Source organism: Oncorhynchus keta, chromosome 11 (genome assembly GCF_023373465.1).
Source record: "Oncorhynchus keta strain PuntledgeMale-10-30-2019 chromosome 11, Oket_V2, whole genome shotgun sequence".
Classification (NCBI taxonomy): domain Eukaryota; kingdom Metazoa; phylum Chordata; class Actinopteri; order Salmoniformes; family Salmonidae; genus Oncorhynchus; species Oncorhynchus keta.
Window position 1 is genome coordinate 22,433,951 of NC_068431.1, and position 18,360 is coordinate 22,452,310.

Below are 18,360 nucleotides of genomic sequence, written 5' to 3' on the forward strand. Positions count from 1 at the left end.
TGGGGTGAAGTTTCCTGTAGGTACAGATCTTGGATCAGCTTTCCCTCCCCCAATCTTAACCTTGACTGGTGAAAATGTTAAACTGACCCAGAGTCTAGGGGAAACTTCTCATGACATACATGTGGATAAGACACAGAGAGAGAATATGTTTGAGTGTGTGTGTGTGTGTGTGCGCATGTGGGTATTTTTTACCTTTGAGTAGATTGCACCGCCAATCTGATTCATATAGTGTGTGTTGTATCACGTGTATATATTCTTACCTTGGGGGATAGAGTGGACTGCTGGTTTGATCAAAATGCGTGTGCGCTTGTGTGCATGTCTGTGTGATTGCGTGGCATATTTGTGTGTGCATGCGTGCAAGTTTGTGTGTGCTTGTTTGTGCGTGCATGCATTTTTGCTTGTGTGTGTTCTTACCTGGGGGATAGCCTGGACTGCCAGTCTGGTAGAGGTTGGGTGTATAGGTAGGAGTCTGAGCATAACCTGCAGGATAGCCTGAGGACAGAGAACAGAGGCCTTTCAGAACATCATTGCCTGGGGGTGTGTGTGTGTGTGTGCAGCATGGCTGTGTGTGTGTGTATATGTAAGTACATGCAAGTTAACATATGAGTGGATGTGTATGTGTTGTAAGATGAAAGGTCAAAGGTAGGACAGCACAGAGACAGTGTTGGTCCAGAGTGCCTGTGTGGATGGGATAATCACATGTTATTACTCTATGGAGCCTCCATCTCTCCACATCCCCGTCACAGTGATTTACAGCGAAGCCCACCCTCCTGCACCTGGTTCATAAAACAATTGGCCAGGACACTGCAGTGGATGCAGCCCATCCATATAGGTTGGATGTCAGTGATTGCGTGGAGTTGCTGACAGTTCAGATAATATAAGGTTGAAGTCTCCTGGGTTGTATTCATTAGGGTACCGACTGAAAGAAAACAGACTGAAACAGGGAGCGACTACCTGAACTTGTTCAATATAAGAAATGCTTGCTTTCGTTTTACGTTGCAAAACATTTAGTTTTGTCTTAATGAATATGACACTGGTTCAGTTTCAATGGGACGTATTGAGATACTTGGTGACTCATAGGTGATCTTATATCAAAGGAAATAGGAAGGAAGTGCTTTAGAAGAGGAAACGTGCCATCCAGGAACGGTAACTATAATCTTTTAAGCTATTATCTCTGAATAATACAGGTGTTATGAAGAGATTGAGATAAAACTGTCCACTTTGAGTGTTTGCTGCAGCTCGTTCCAATTGCTAGCTGCAGCGAACTGAAAAGACGAGCGACCCAGTGATGTGTGCACTTTGGAACCTTTAACAGAATGTGACTGCAGAACGGGTGTTGTATGTGGAGGATGAGGGCTGCAGTAGATATCTCAGATAGGGGGGAGTGAGGCCTAAGAGGGTTTTATAAATAAGCATCAACCATTGGGTCTTGCGACTGGTATACAGAGATGGCCAGTTTACAGATAAGTATAGAGTACAGTGATGTGTCCTATAAGGAGCATTGGTGGCAAATCTGATGGCCGAATGGTAAATAACATCTAGCCACTTGAGAGCACCCTTACCTGCCGATCTATAAATTATGTCTCCGTAATTTGCATGGGTATGATGGTCATCTGAATCAGGGTTAGTTTGGCAGCTGGGGTAAAAGAGGAGTGATTACAATAGAGGAAACCAAGTCTAGATTTAACTTTAGCCTGCAGTTTTGATATGTGCTGAGAAGGACAGTGTACCGTCTAACCATACTCCCAAATACTTGCATGAGGTGACTACCTCAAACTCTAAACCCTCAGAGGTAGTAATCACACCTGCGGGGAGAGGGGCATTATTCTTACCAAACCACATGACCTTTGTTTTGGAGGTGTTCAGAACAAGGTTAAAGGGTAGAGAAATCTTATTGGACACTAAGAAAGCTTTGTGTTTAACACAAAATCTGAGGGGCCAGCTGAGTATAAAGCTATCATCTGCATATAAATGGATGAGAGAACTTCCTACTGCCTGAGCTATGTTGTTGATATAAATTGAAAAGAGTGTGGGGCCTAGGATCAAGCCTTGGGGTACTCCCTTGGTGACAGGCAGTGGCTGAGACAGCAGATGTTCTGACTTTAAACACTGCACTCTTTGAGAGAGGTAGTTAGCAAACCAGGCCAAAGACCCCTTAGAGACACCAATACTCCTTAGCCGGCCCACAAGAATGGAATGGTCTACCATATCAAAAGCTTTGGCCAAGTCAATAAAAATAGATGCACAACATTACTTAGAATCAAGGGCAATGGGGACATCATTGAGGACCTTTAAGGTCGCAGTGACACATCCATAACCTGAGCAGAAACCAGATTCCATACCAGAGAGAATACTGTAGACATCAAGAAAGCCAGTCAGTTGATTATTTACATTATTTTCCAACACTTTTGATAAACAGGGCAAAATAGAAGTAGGCCTATAACGGGATCAGCTTGATCTCCCCTTTAATTAAAGGATGAACCGTGGCTGCCTTCCAAGCAATGGGAACCTCCCCAGAAAGGAGAGACAGGTTAAAAAAGGTCAGAGATAGGCTTGGCGACGATAGGGGAAACAACCTTGAAGAAGAAAGGGTCTAAACCATATGACCCAGATGTTTTTTTGGGGTCAAGTTTCAGGAGCTCCTTTAGCACCTCGGATTCAGTGTGGCAGAGGAAAAAAAGGGAGGAGCATCGGGGATAGTCGCATTAGAAGCGGTAGGAGATGAGGAAATATTGGACGGGCAAGGAGGCATGGCTGAGTCAAATAGGAATCCTGACTTCATGAAGTGGTGACTAAAGAGCTTAGCCATGTGCTTCTTGTCAGTAACAACCACATCATCAGCATTAAGGGACATAGGCAGCTGTGAGGAGGGTTTATTCTCCAGATCTTTTAACCGTTTTCCAGAACTTCTTGGGGTTTGACCCACAGAGAGAGAACTGCTCCTTAAAGAAACTAACTTTGGCCTTCCGGATAGCCTTAGCACACTTATTTCTCATTTGCCTGAACGAGACCCAGTCAGCCTGAGTATGAGTGTGCTGAGCCTTTCGCCAAATTAAATTCTTGAGGTGTAGTAACTCTGCATGATCACGGTCGAACCAGGGGCTGAACATGTTTTTAATTCAACATTTCTTTATGGGGGTGTGTTTGTTAACAATACCACTGAAAATATAAAAAAGAAGGTCCAAGCTTCAACAGAGGGGCTCAAACTGATTCTATACCATTTTACAGAGGCCAGTTCATGAAGGAAGTCTTGATCATTGAAGTTTTTTGCAAGCGTCTATGACAAATCAGGACAGGTCGTTTCACTGATCAGCCATTACGAACACAGGCTGTGAAACAGTGATCACAAAGGTCATTACAGAAAACACCAGACTGATACCCATCAGGATTATTTCTGAGGATAACAGAGGAGAGTAGCCATTTCTGGATGTTTGGAGTCATACCTTGTGGGATTGGTAATAATCTGAGAAAGATTTAGGGAGTCCCATTGCTTTTGGACTTGGTCAGGTGGTTTAAGTAAGTCCCCGTTTAGGCCAACTAGCAGGACAAATTCAGACTAAGTGTAAGGGGCCAGGAGAAAGCTTAGGGCAGGTAGGGTACAGGCCGGTGCTGATGGAGGACGATAGCACACAGCAACAGTCAACAAAGAGCTATTTGAAAGTTTAGTGCATAAAACCAGCAAATCAAATTGTTTAGGGACAAACTTGCTGGAGACAACCGCGCACTGAAGGTGATCCTTGGTAAAGATTGCCACTCCCGCACCTTTGAAAGACCTGTCTTGCCGGGAAAAAAAACACTCTTCCTTAACTACGTCTCAGTAATGACCAACACATCTGGATTGGAGCTGTGAATCTACACTTTGAATTGATCCATTTTAGGTAATAAACTTCTAGATATTAATGTGCAGAAAACCCAGGCTTTTACGAGAGTAGAAACCAGTGAAGCACATATCAGAGCACAAGTCAGAATTGGGGCTAGCAACAGTAGCCATCAGGGTGTACATGCACATTTCCAGATATCATCAGCAGTAATACAATCAGGGCATGGCAGAGGACAGGGAGAGCTCTGCAGTGCTGATTTAGGACATTTGAATGTGCATTAGATGGCAACAAGATCCTACTGTAGAGCAATTTCATCAGGTAACATGAATACAAAGCCGGTGAGAGGTGGTTAGAATAGGATGGTAGGCCAACAGTCTGTGTAACCAATAGAGAGTCACTTTCTGAAGGCACTGTATGTCTCAGTTAGGTCACACAGAGTGATCAGATCCACCTAAAGGGAATGTTTTCAATCATACTTAATGGGCATAGAACAAGTATTCATGACCACTTGTCACCCTAGAGAAAGACTGAGTCCCAAATGGTACCCTATCCCCATAAACAGTAGTGAACTTATATTGACCAGGGCCCATAGGGTGGAAATCAGATGGAAACGTAAAAGCACACAGCATTTTCCTGGAAATTGAAAATAAGCGGTTGGGGAAGATACAGAGAATAGAGTACAAAGCTTAAAGCTAGTCTAAGAAGCAGTATATCTGTTCTATGTGCACTATTTCTATGCTTCCCTTTGTTAGGTTGAGTTTTTGAAACATGTACTTTCAATGTGTTTACAGCAGCTACAAAATATTGAAAAGACAATATTTTTGCTTATGGAAAATATATTTCACAGGGGTTTAGATGGACAATGATTCTCTACACAATGACTGCTTATTTTATCACAAACTGAAATTAGGTCAACTAAACTCCTTTTCAGGACACTTTCTTTCAAATATACAGTGGGGCAAAAAAAGTATTTTGTCAGCCAACAATTGTGCAAGTTCTCCCACTTAAAAAGATGAGAGGCCTGTACTCTTAATCATAGGTACACTTCAACTATGACAGACAAAATGAGGAAAAAAATCCACAAAAATCACATTGTAGGATTTTTAATGAATTTATTTGCAAATTATGGTGGAAAATAAGTATTTGGTCACCTACAAACAAGCAAGATTTCTGGCACAGACCTGTAACTTCTTCTTTAAGAGGCTCCTCTGTCCTCCACTCGTTACCTGTATTAATGGCACCTGTTTGAACTTGTTATCAGTATAAAAGACACCTGTCCACAACCTCAAACAGTCACACTCCAAACTCCACTATGGCCAAGACCAAAGAGCTGTCAAAGGACACCAGAAACAAAATTGTAGACCTGCACCAGGCTGGTAAGACTGCATCTGCAATAGGTAAGCAGCTTGGTTTGAAGAAATCAACTGTGGGAGCAATTATTAGGAAATGGAAGACATACAAGACCACTGATAATCTCCCTCGATCTTGGGCTCCATGCAAGATCTCACCCCGTGGGGTCAAATTGATCACAAGAACTGTGAGCAAAAATCCCAGAACCACACGGGGGGACCTAGTGAATGACCTGCAGAAAGCTGTGACCAAAGTAACAAAGCCTACCATCAGCAACACACTACGCCGCCAGGGACTCAAATCCTGCAGTGCCAGACATGTCCCCCTGCTTAAGCCAGTACATGTCTAGGCCCGTCTGAAGTTTGCTAGAGAGCATTTGGATGATCCAGAAGATGATTGGGAGAATATCATATGGTCAGATGAAACCAAAATAGAACTTTTTGGTAAAACCTCAACTCGTCGTGTTTGGAGGACAAAGAATGCTGAGTTGCATCCAAAGAACACCATACCTACTGTGAAGCATGGGGGTGGAAACATCATGCTTTGGGGCTGTTTTTCTGCAAAGGGACCAGGACGACTGATCCGTGTAAAGGAAAGAATGAATGGGGCCATGTATCGTGAGACTTTGAGTGAAAACCTCCTTCCATCAGCAAGGGCATTGAAGATGAAACGTGGCTGGGTCTTTCAGCATGACAATGATCCCAAACACACCGCCCGGGCAACGAAGGAGTAGCTTCGTAAGAAGCATTTCAAGATCCTGGAGTGGACTAGCCAGTCTCCAGATCTCAACCCCATAGAAAATCTTTGGAGGGAGTTGAAAGTCTGTGTTGCCCAGCAACAGCCCCAAAACATCACTGCTCTAGAGGAGATCTGCATGGAGGAATGGGCCAAAATACCAGCAACAGTGTGTGAAAACCTTGTAAAAACTTATAGAAAACGTTTGACCTCTGTCATTACCAACAAAGGGTATTTAAACACTGGTTCCCATGCTTGTTCAATGAACCATAAAACAATTCATGAACATGCACCTGTGGAACGGTCTGTTAAGACACTAACAGGTTACAGACGGTATGCAATTAAGGTCACAGTTATGAAAACTTAGGACACTGAAGAGGCCTTTCTACTGACTCTGAAAAACACCAAAAGAAAGATGCCCAGGGTCCCTGCACATCTGTGTGAACATGCCTTAGGCATGCTGCAAGGAGGCATGAGGACTGCAAATGTGGCCAGGACAATAAATTACAATGTCCGTACTGTAAGACAGCGATACAGGGAGACAGGACGGACAACTGATCACCCTCGCAGTGGCAGACCACGTGTAGCAACACCTGCACAGGATCGGTACATCCGAACATCACACCTGCGGGACAGGTACAGGATGGCAACAACTACCCAAGTTACACCAGGGACGCACTGTACTCTGGAGCAGGATTGATTTGGAGGTGGAGGGTCCATCATGGTCTTGGGTGTGTCACAGCATCATTGGACTGTAGCTTGTCGTCATTGCAGGCAATCTCAACGCTGTGCTTTACAAGAAAGACATCATCCTCCCTCATGTGGTACCCTTCCTGCAGGCTCATCCTGACATGACCCTCCAGCATCACAATGCCACAAGCCATACTGCTCGTTCTGTGCATGATTTCTTGCAAGACAGGAATGTTAGTGTTCTGCCATGGCCAAGCGAAGCCCGGATCTCAATCCCATTGAGCATGTCTGGGACCTGTTGGATTGGAGGGGGTGAGGGCTAGGGCCATTCCCCCCAGTAATGTCCGGCAACTTGCAGGTGCCTTGGTGGAAGTGTGGCATAACATCTCACTGCAAGAACTGGCCAATCTGGTTCAGTCCATGAGGAGGAGATGCACTGCAGTACTTAATGCAGGTGGTGGCCACACCAGACTGACTGTTACTTTTGATTTTGACCCCCCCTTTGTTCAGGGACACATTCTTCCATTTCTGTTAGTCACATGTCTGTGGAACTTGTTCAGTTTGTGTCTCAGTTGTTGAATCTTGTTATGTTCATACAAATATTTACACATGTTAAGTTTGCTGAAAATACAGTGGGGCAAAAAAGTATTTATTCAGCCACCAATTGTGCAAGTTCTCCCACTTAAAAAGATGAGAGGCCTGTAATTTTCATCATAGGTACACTTCAACTATGACAGACAAAATGAGGGGAAAAAAATCCCGAAAATCACATTGTAGGATTTTTTATGAACCTATTTGCAAATTATGGTGGGAAATAAGTATTTGGTCAATAACAAAAGTTTATATCAATACTTTGTTATATACCCTTTGTTGGAAATGACAGAGGTCAAACGTTTTCTGTAAGTCTTCACAAGGTTTTCACACACTGTTGCTGGTATTTTGGCTCATTCCTCCATGCAGATCCATTTCCTAATAATTGCTCCCACAGTTGATTTCTTCAAACCAAGCTGCTTACCTATTGCAGATTCAGTCTTCCCAGTCTGGTGCAGGTCTACAATTTTGTTTCTGGTGTCCTTTGACAGCTCTTTGGTCTTGGCCATATTGGAGTTTGGAGTGTGATTGTTTGAGGTTGTGGACAGGTGTATTTTATACTGATAAGAAGTTCAAACAGGTGCCATTAATACAGGTAACGAGTGGAGGACAGAGGAGCCTCTTATAGAAGAAGTTACAGGTCTGTGAGAGACAGAAATCTTGCTTGTTTGTTGGTGACCAAAAACGTATTTTCCACCATAATTTGCAGATAAATTCATTATAAATCCTACAATGTGATTTTCTGGATTTTTTTTCTCATTTTATCTGTCATTGTTGAAGTGTACATATGATGCAAATTACAGGCCTCTCATCTTTTTAAGTGGGAGAACTTGCCCAATTGGGGGCTGACTAAATACTTTTTTTGCCCCACTGTGAAAGCAGTTGACATTGAGGACTTTTTTTTTTTTGCACCCAGGAAATGGCTAAGCGATTTCTTTATATTGCACCTTAAAATAATATAGAAGAGAAGCATTTACTTTATGTTAGCCAGCCTAAATGGAAAATAAGGGGTTGGGAAGATGTAGCGAATGAGAAAATATTTACTGAAGGTTAGTGTAACGGGTTTCGTAGGTGGAAGGAGAGGAGGACCAAAGCGCAGTGTCGTATGTGTTCATGATATATTTTAATGAAATATCACTGGACACAGAAAACAAAAGGAACACGAGAAATAAATGAAAACTGACAGTCCCGTGTGGAACAAACACTGACACAGAAAAATAATCACCCACAAAACACAGGTGGGAAAAGGCTACCTATGTATGATTCTCAATCAGAGACAATGAACAACACCTACCTCTGATTGAGAACCATACCAGGCCAAACACAAACACAACATAGACTACCCACCCCAACTCACGCCCTGACCAAACTAAAGACATAACAAAGGAACTAAGGTCAGAACGTGACAGTTAGGATAGGCCTACTGTATATATTATAAATGTATGCGTTATCTATGCTCTAATGTCAGGTGGTATTGGTATTCCATTTAAAGGAGAAAAAAAATATTAATTACATAATTGGTATGACCATGAATTGTACTGATCACACTAAAACAAAGTAGCCTATTATTGGAAATAACAAAGCACGCAGGAGCAGCCATTGTGTGTGTGTGTCTCCTTCCTGAGGCTACACACATCCTGGGGACAGCTGACCAAGGGAGTGCGGTTGGGGCCCCCTCCATGTCATCTCAGATACTGATAATTAAAAGAGGACTATCGCGCTCTCCCAAAATGTTGTTTGTGGCGTAAAACCTATAAATTCAAATAAGCAAAAAAGTGGGATGGGTCCGCACTCCACAAGATGTTGCATAAAGCTTTATTTAATTAAAAAATATTTTTTCACTGCATCAGGGATGGCTTACACATGTTTCGGCTTTGCAGCTTTCTTCAGTGTGTTGGTACAAATATTTTTAATTCTAAACAGCATTTCTAGGGAACACAGGTGAGCTACCGGTGAGCAGCAGGTGCATCTCAGATACTGCTGACAGTAGGAATCTCTCCACTCCCTCTCTCTGTTCCTCCTTCCCTCCTGCGTGTGTATCCCCCGGCCTCCCGCCACACAGACTCCATCACAAAAGGCTACTGCAACCACTGCAGGTGTCTGTCCTTTCTCTTAACTCGCTGATCAGCTGCAGCCTAAGGTTGAACAGCAATGCATTATGGGTACAAAGAAGCGACAAGAGAGAAAGAAAGAGACCATTGAGAGCTGAGAGCACCTTTAAAATAAACTCCCTGTTATCAAAGCCAGCGCTGTTGTAACAGCTTGGTCAATGAATCACTAGCCGAGTGGCAGTAACGGGCCCTGCCCCCTCGAGCCAGTGGAGGAAAGCGCCACCAGTGTAATCACATTTCTATTTCCACACTCTCTTCCCTTTTCTTGTCTTCCTACATTCCTTTTTTTCCGCCTGTCTTTGTACACGCCATGTGAATACTCCATTTTCACAGACAGATCATTCAATGTATAGACTCATCCAGCGATGACTGCACTCATAGCTGCGGGAAGAAGGTTGGGGGTGGGGGTGTATCATCTCTATTGGTCCCCTAATACAGGACGAGTAAAGGCCCAGCGCACTACTTTTGGGGAAAAAATGTAAACAAAATGTATGTGAGTGTTAACCAGCATTTGAGTCTGATAATTATCTGTACAACAGTTAATATGATAATACTTGTGGAATATAAAAATACTTGCTTGGTATACAATATGTTTTCCAGTTTCTTGAAATACTTGGCAAATGCAACTTATTTCTATGTGAAAGCTGAAATCATCTATTCATTCCTTTTCCATTTTATCCAGAGCATCTTACCGTAGTGAGTGTATACATTTTCATACTTGTCCCCTGTGGGAATCAAACCCACAACCCTAGCATTACAAGTGCCATGCTCCACCAACTGAACCACATCATCACACCACATCAGCACAAACCACTCGACATCTCAATTAGAGGTCGACCGATTATGATTTTTCAACGCCGATACCGATTATTGGATGGCCAAAAAGCCGATACCGATTAAATCGGACAATATATAGAGATTTTTTGTAATAATGACAATTACAACAATACTGAATGAACACTTATTTTAACTTAATATAATACAGCGATAAAAATCCATTTAGCCTCAAAAAATAATGAAACATGTTCAATTTGGTTTAAATAATGCAAAAACAAAGTGTTGGAGAAGAAAGTAAAAGTGCAATATGTGCCATGTAAAAAAGCTAACATTTAAGTTCCTTGCTCAGAACATGAGAACATATGAAAGCTGGTGGTTCCTTTTAACATGAGACTTCAATATTCCAAGGTAAGAGGTTTTAGGTTGTAGTATTTATAGGACTATTTCTCTCTATACGAATTTGTATTTCATATACCTTTGACAATTGGATGTTCTTATAGGCACTTTAGTATTGCCAGTGTAACAGTATAGCTTCTGTCCCTCTCCTCGCCCCTATCTGGGCTCGAACCAGGAACACATCGACAACAGCCACCCTCGAAGCATCGTTACCCATCGCTCCACAAAATCCGCAGCCCTTGCTGAGTAAGGGGAACAACTACTCCATGTCTCAGAGCGAGTGACGTTTGAAACGCTATTAGCACGCACCCCGCTTACTAGCTAGCCATTTCACATCGGTTACACCAGCCTAATCTCGGGAGTTGATAAGTCATAAACAGCTCAATGCTTGAAGCACAGCGAAGAGCTGCTGGCAAAACGTATGAAAGTGCTGTTTGAATGAATGCTTATGAGCCTGCTGGTGCCTACCACAGCTTCATTCAGACTGCTCTATCAAATATCAAATCATAGACTTCATTATAACATAATAACATACAGAAATACGAGCCTTTGGTCATTAATATGGTCGAATCCGGAAACTATCATTTCGAAAACAAAACGTTTATTATTTCAGTGAAATACGGAACCCTTACGTATTTTATCTAACGGGTGGCATCCCTAAGTCTAAATATTGCTGTTACATTGTACAACCTTCAATGTCATGTCATAATTACATAAAATGCTGGCAAATTAGTTCGCAACGAGCCAGGTGACCCAAAAAAATGTTGCATATACCCTGACTCTGCATGCATGCAATGAACGCAAGAGAAGTGACTCGGTTTCACCTGGTTAATATTGCCTGCTAACCTGGATTTCTTTTAGCTAAATATGCAGGTTTAAAAATATATACTTCTGTGTATTGATTTTAAGAAAGGCATTGGTGTTTATGTTTAGGTACAGTCGTGCAACAATTGTGCTTTTTTCGCTAATGCGCTTTTGTTAAATCATCCCCCGTTTGGCGAAGTTGGCTGTCTTTGTTAGGAAGAAAGAGTCTTCACACAGTTCGCAACGAGCCAGGCGGCCCAAACTGCTGCATATACCCTGACTCTGTTGCAAGAGAAGTGACATAACTTACCTAGTTAAAAGAAATTCATGTTAGCAGGCAATATTAACTAAGTATGCAGGTTTAAAAATATATACTTGTGTATTGAGTTTAAGAAAGACATTGATGTTTACGTTTAGGTTCACGTTGGAGCAACGACAGTCCTTTTTTGCAAATGCGCACCACATCGATTATGCAACGCAGGACACGCTAGATAACTTCTTATGGCTGGGGGGCAGTATTGAGTAGCTTGGATGAATAAGTTGCCCAAAGTATACGGCCTGCTCCTCCGTCTCAGTTACTAATATATGCATATTATTATTAGTATTGGATAGAAAACACTAACGTTTCTAAAACTGTTTGAATGAAGTCTGTGTATAACATAACTCATATGGCAGGCAAAATCCTGAGTTGAAATCAAAACAGGAAGTGATAAGCTTTGTATGTATTCACCAGAGTCCCCAATGAAATCCCCTTGAGATATTAATGATGTTGCACTGCCTAGGGGTTCCACTAGATGTCAACCAATAATAGACATTTTAATGAGACTATGGTGTTGTGGGAGTGAATGAGAGCAGAATGTATCAGGTGTCCATCAAGCAGCCAATTTCTGATCACGCTTATTCCTCATGGTACCCACTTGCATTCCATTGCTCATGTAGACAAGGATTACTCTGGTTGGAACTTTATTGAAGCTATATGTTAAAAACATCCTAATGATTGATTCTGTACTTAGTTTGAAATGTTTCTTCGACTGGTAATATCACTTTTTGAAGTTTTTGTCCGATGTAACGCTGACCAAACATGCTAACAAAAGAAGGTATTTGGACATAAATAATGGATATTATCGAACAAAACAAACATTTATTGTGGACCTGGGATTCCTGGAGTGCTTTCTGATGAATATCAAAGGTAACGGAATATTTATCATGTAATTTCTTGTTTATGTTGACGCCATCGTTGCAGCTATTGTGATTTTTTACTTCTGAGCGCCGTCTCAGATTATTGCATGGGTTTCTTTTTCCGGACATTTTTTTTTAAATCAGACACAGCGGTTGCATTAAGGAGAGGCATATCTATAATTCCATGTGTATAACTTGTATTATCATCTACATTTATGATGAGTATTTCTGTTGAATGATGTGGCTATGCAAAATCACTGGATGTTTTTGGAACTAGTGAATGTAACGCGCCAATGTAAACTCATATTTTGATAAATATGAACTTTATCAAACAAAACATACATATATTGTGTAACATGAAGTCATATTAGTGTCATCTGATGAAGATCAAAGGTTAGTGATTAATTTTCTCTCTATTTGTGCTTTGTGCTTTTTGAAACTCCTCTCTTTGGCTGGAAAAAAATGGCTGTGTTTTTCTGTGGCTATGTGGTGACCTAACAATAATTTGTGGTGCTTTTGCTATGAAGCATATTTGAAATTGGACACTGTGGTGGGATTAACAACGAGCATAGCTTTAAAATTGTATGAGACATGTATGTTTGAGGAATTTTAATGATGAGATTTTTGATGTTTTGATATTGGCGCCCTACACTTTGACTGGCTGTGATCATATCACTCCCGTTAACGGGATTGCAGCCATAAGAAGATAAACAAATAATATCATCAACCATGTGTAGTTAACTAGTGATTATGATTCATTGATTGATTATTTTTTATAAGATAAGTTTAAAGCTAGCTAGCAACTTACCGTGGCTTCTTACCACATTCGCGTAACAGGCAGGCTTCTCGTGGAGTGCAATGAAAGGCAGGTGGTTAGAGCGTTGGACTAGTTAACTATACGGTTGCAAGATTGAATCCCCGAGCTGACAAGGTAAAAATCTGTCGTTCTGCCCCTGAACAAGGCAGTTAACCAACTGTTCCTAGGCCGTCATTGAAAATAAGAATGTGTTCTTTAACTGACTAGCCTAGTTAAATATATATATATATATATATATATATATATATATAGGCCAAATCAGTGTCCAAAAATACAGATTTCCGATTGTTATGAAAACTTGAAATCGGCCCTAATTAATCGGCCATTCCGATTAATCAATCAACCTTTAGTCTCAATGTACTCACTTACTGTATTTTGAATGGTTTTCTACAGATACAAACCTAGACGACCAGCTTTTATATTGTCCACTAATACTAATTAAAGCCCAGTGCACTACTTTTGTGAAAGAAATTGTTTATTTCAGCGGGGACACCTCAAATACTGCACTGCCCTTGTAAAACAAAACAAAATATTAATCTCCATCATAAACACAGTCAGAAATTATGACAGAAATGAAACTGCAAAGCAACTGAAATGAACTAAAGCACAAAAGAGAATCAAAGTCATTTTAGTTATTGCCAAGTAATTTCCGTTTATTGCCAAGTAATTTCAGTTTATTGCAGATGTGAGACAAGGAGAGCAGGCAAAGGATGTGGAGGAAATATGTAGGTGATCTAACGCATATAATTAAATAGAGCATCATCCCCTCTAGTAAATTACATATCTCTATGACGTAACTAATCAGTGTAAGAACATGATAGAATGCATCTAAAGCTATACATAGGCCTTGCCGAATGGGCCAAGAAATGTTAAGGGAGTACCTGACCACTGTATTGCTGGTTGCTTTTGTTGTTGCCTTGGCACTCACCTGCGTATGCCATGTTCTTGGGGTTCCCGTACGGTGTCCCGGGCTGGACAGGACTATACACAGGATTCATGTCGGAAGACAGTCTACTCTTACTGCAGTGAGAACAGACATACAGAGAGAAAGAGACAGAGAGACAAAAATAAAAATGTATTCGCAATTAAGTTTGGGAAACATCTACAATACAGTGACCCCCTCTCATATCATTACCAAGCCCTGCAATGCCAAGAACTGAGCAAAGAAAAGAGTCCCTCATCCAGATGGTCATAGGGCTGAGTTCACAGACCAGTTACGTCATGCCAATAAAGCAAATTGAATTGAAAAGAATTGAGAGAGAGAGTGAGAGTGAGTGAGAGAGAGTGAGAGAGAGCAAAAGAGAGAGAGACATGAACACAAAGTGAAATGAACAACATGGCTTTCAATAGTTATTAATTGAGGATATGCATTAGCTCAGAGGTCCCCATCTTGAATGTGTTCCAGAGCCAGCTTGAAGACATTTGACGTCTGCAAAACTAAACTGTACTCCACAAAAACTACAGTAACTCATAACATTGTAGCAGGTATGATCTTGTAATACGTTTTTTCCAATGTCAGTGAGAAGGCAGCAATTTATTTTCACTGGTTAAAAGTAATCCGTGAGAAAATGCCAAGCACACAATACAAATGTTTACTCCCAAAAATCAGAAAAGAAAAGGTTTATGGTATGATGAGCATTACGGTAGTTTTGACTGTTTGGAACATGGGTAAACAGTAAAAACACACAAAGTACAAACGTGACATACAAGGAAATTCTTCGGCCTGAGCACTTTTGTTCTCCATCCTTTTTTCTCCTATCCACCTCTACCTTTATATCAAACTGTTTCCACCACCAATCTCTTTCACAAAAATGCAAGTTTCATATTGGACAAGATCAGGCAGGCCCTCCCTGTTTCAGTCTATATTCCCTAATGAACCATAACATGTGCTTGGTTTCCTCATCAGCTGTGTGACCATTGATCAGTCAAACTAGATGAAAGTGGCCTCCCGAGTGGCACAGCGGTCTTAGACACTGCATCACGGTGCCACTAAAGTCTGGGGTTTGATCCAACCAGCAGTGACCGGGGGCCCCATAGGGAGTTGCAGCGATGAGACAAGATCGTAACTACCATGGATATCACAAAATTGGGGGGAAAAAGGGGTTATAATAATAAACTAAACTAGATGAAAGCATTATGATAAAAGGAAAAATACACAGGGGTTTCCCGCCATGTTGCCCGCCTATCCAGTCCTTTCAGCTCAGTGGTCAAAATGATACATTGAAACAGAGGTTTTGAATTGAAAAAAAGAGAGGAGAAGCCAACCGGAGGACATATCAGCAGGGTGTATTACAGTTTATGACATACAAAACATATTCAAACAATGTTGTCGATTTTCAAAACAGTACACACAAGACACAGGACTGAGACCTTTTGCAAAAAAGTAAATGCATTTTTTTAACGTAGTTGCCTTTTATAGACGGTTGACATCTAGTGGAAGCAGTAGGAAGTGAATCTTCATTCATATCGAAATGGGATTTCAATAGGGAATGGTTTGAAAATATACCAACCTCAGATTTCTCACTTGCTGTTTGGATTTCTTCTCAGGTTCTTGCCTGCCATATTAGTTATGTTATACTCACAGACATCATTCAAACAGTTTCAGAAACTTCAGAGTGTTTTCTATTCAATACTTATACTGATATGCATATATTAGCAAATGAGACTGAGGAGCAGGCCATTTACTCTGGGCACCCTTCATCCAAGCTACTCAATAGTGCCCCTACAGCTAAAAGGCACACACCTAGCTATATAACGGTCCCACACTTGACAATGGAGAGCAAAAACCAAGCCTGAGGTTAAAAGTATTCTCTGTAGAGCTCAGAGACAGGATTGCGTCGAGGCACAGATCTGGGGAAGGGTACCAAAACATGTCTGCAGCATTGAAGGACCCCAAGAACACAGTGGCCTCCATCATTCTTAAATGAAAGAAGTTTGGAACCACCAAAACTCTTCCTCGAGCTGTCCGCCCAGCCAAACCGAGCAATAGGGGGAGAAGGGCCTTGGGCAGGGAGGTGACCAAGAACCCGATGGTCACTCTGACAGAGCTCCAGAGTTCCTATGTGGAGATGTGAGAACTTTCCAGAAGGACAACCATCTCTGCAGCACTACACCAATCAGGCCTTTATGGTAGAGTGGCAAGACAGAATAAAAAAAATAATAAATAAAAAACACTGTTTCCCATGCTTGTTCAATGAACCATAAACAATTCATGAGCATGCACCTGTCTACTGACTCTGAAAAACACCAAAAGAAAGATGCCCAGGGTCCCTGCTCATCTGCGTGAACGTGCCTGCAGATGTGGCCAGGGCAATAAATTATAATGTCCGTAATGTGAGACGCTTAAGACAGCGCTACAGGGAGACAGGACGGACAGCTGATAATCCTCGCAGTGGCAGACCATGTGTATCAACACCTGCACAGGATTGGTACATCCGAACATCACACCTGTGGGACAGATACAGGATGACAACAACTGTCCAACTTACACCAGGGACGCACAATCCCTCCATCAGTGCTCAGACCGTCCGCAAAAAAAGGCTGAGAGAGGCTGGACTGAGGGCTGTTGTAAGGCAGGTCCTCACCAGACATCACAGGCAACAACGTCGCCTATGGGCACAAACCCACAGTCGCTGGACCAGACAGGACTGGCAAAAAGTGCTCTTCACTGACAAGTCGCGGTTTTGTCTCACCAGGGGTGATGGCTGAATTTGCGTTTATCATCGAAGGAATGAGCGTTACACCGAGGTCTGTACTCTGGAGCGATTTGGAGGTGGAGGATCAGTCATAGTCTGGGGCGGTGTGTCACAGCATCATCGGACTGAGCTTGTTGTCATTGCAAGCAATCTCAACTCTATGCATTACAGGGAAGACATCCTCCTCTCTTATGTGGTAATACTCCTGTTGGCTCATTCTGACATGACCCTCCAGCATCACAATGCCATTCATTCTGTGCATGATTTCTTGCAAGACAGGAATGTCAGTGTTCTGCCATAGCCAGCGAAGGGCCCGGATCTCACGTCTGGGACCTGTTTGATCGGAGGGTGAGGGCTAGGGCCATTCCCCCTAGAAATGTCCGGGAACTTGCAGGTGCCTTGGTGGAAGAGTGGGGTAACATCTCACAGCAAGAACTGGCAAATATGGTTCAGTCCATGAGGAGGAGATGCACTGCAGTACTTAATGTAGGTGGTGGTCACACCAGATACTGACTTGATTTTGACCCCCCTTTGTTCAGGGACACATTCTTCCATTTCTGTTAGTCACATGTCTGTGGAACTTGTTCAGTTTATGTCTCAGTTGTTGAATCTTATGTTCATACAAATATTTACACATGTTAAATTTGCTGAAATTAAAAGCAGTTGACAGTGAGAGACGTTTCTTTTTTTTCTGAGTTTATTACATAGGCTGGTTTGCTGACAGGTTTGTAGATTTTCCATCACCAAACAGAAAAACAATGCACAATAGAAATACAGAAAGGTGAATACAATGGAGGAACACAACTGATTTTAATGGATAGGCCTGAATCCACACCAAAGCAAACCTCTAAAATGGAAGGTCACAATGTTGGAGATGACAACTTAGGAGTAACCTGAACATACTTAGAAGTAACCCAACTTCATTGTCTGCATCTGTGCATGCAATGCTGTCAGAAATCATAAAAATTAGACAGTCCCCATCGCCTAGACCTTTCCTTATATTGTACATGAATTTGCGGTGATGGAGTAATTTTGAATTTTGTGCACTTGTATTTACTTATTTATTTATTACTATATGCATGTATTTATTGATTGCTGGAGACAGTACACACATTTGCACACATTTCTCTTCTGATGAAAACAATGTTTTAATATTCTGGGAACAAAACAGTTCACAGTGAATTTTGAATTGACTGATGAGGCAAGAAAGTGTTATTATATTATTATATTATATTATAATATATTATTATTATTAATTATATTATATATTATATTATATTATTATTATTATTATTATTATTATTATTATTATTATTATATAAAGTGATCAGAAGTATGGCGAGTGCATTAAGGCATTTGATAATTGTTGTTCTGCGGTAGATATATTAGACTCC

At 41.5% G+C, this 18,360-nt stretch overlaps 1 protein-coding gene across 3 annotated transcripts in view; it reads right to left on the reverse strand.

Moving 5' to 3' along the window:
* Positions 1-18,360, reverse strand: part of LOC118389923 (protein FAM168A-like) — a 56,011-nt gene that overhangs the window by 23,271 nt on the left and 14,380 nt on the right. For all 3 annotated transcript variants that reach the window (XM_035779915.2, XM_035779916.2, XM_035779914.2), the window contains exons 2-3: positions 14,200-14,291; positions 415-492 (exon numbers count right to left, since the gene is read on the reverse strand). In XM_035779915.2, coding sequence (XP_035635808.1) covers positions 415-492; positions 14,200-14,269 — 148 coding nt within the window. In that variant the 5' untranslated portion in view covers positions 14,270-14,291. The remainder of the gene's footprint in view (positions 1-414; positions 493-14,199; positions 14,292-18,360) is intronic.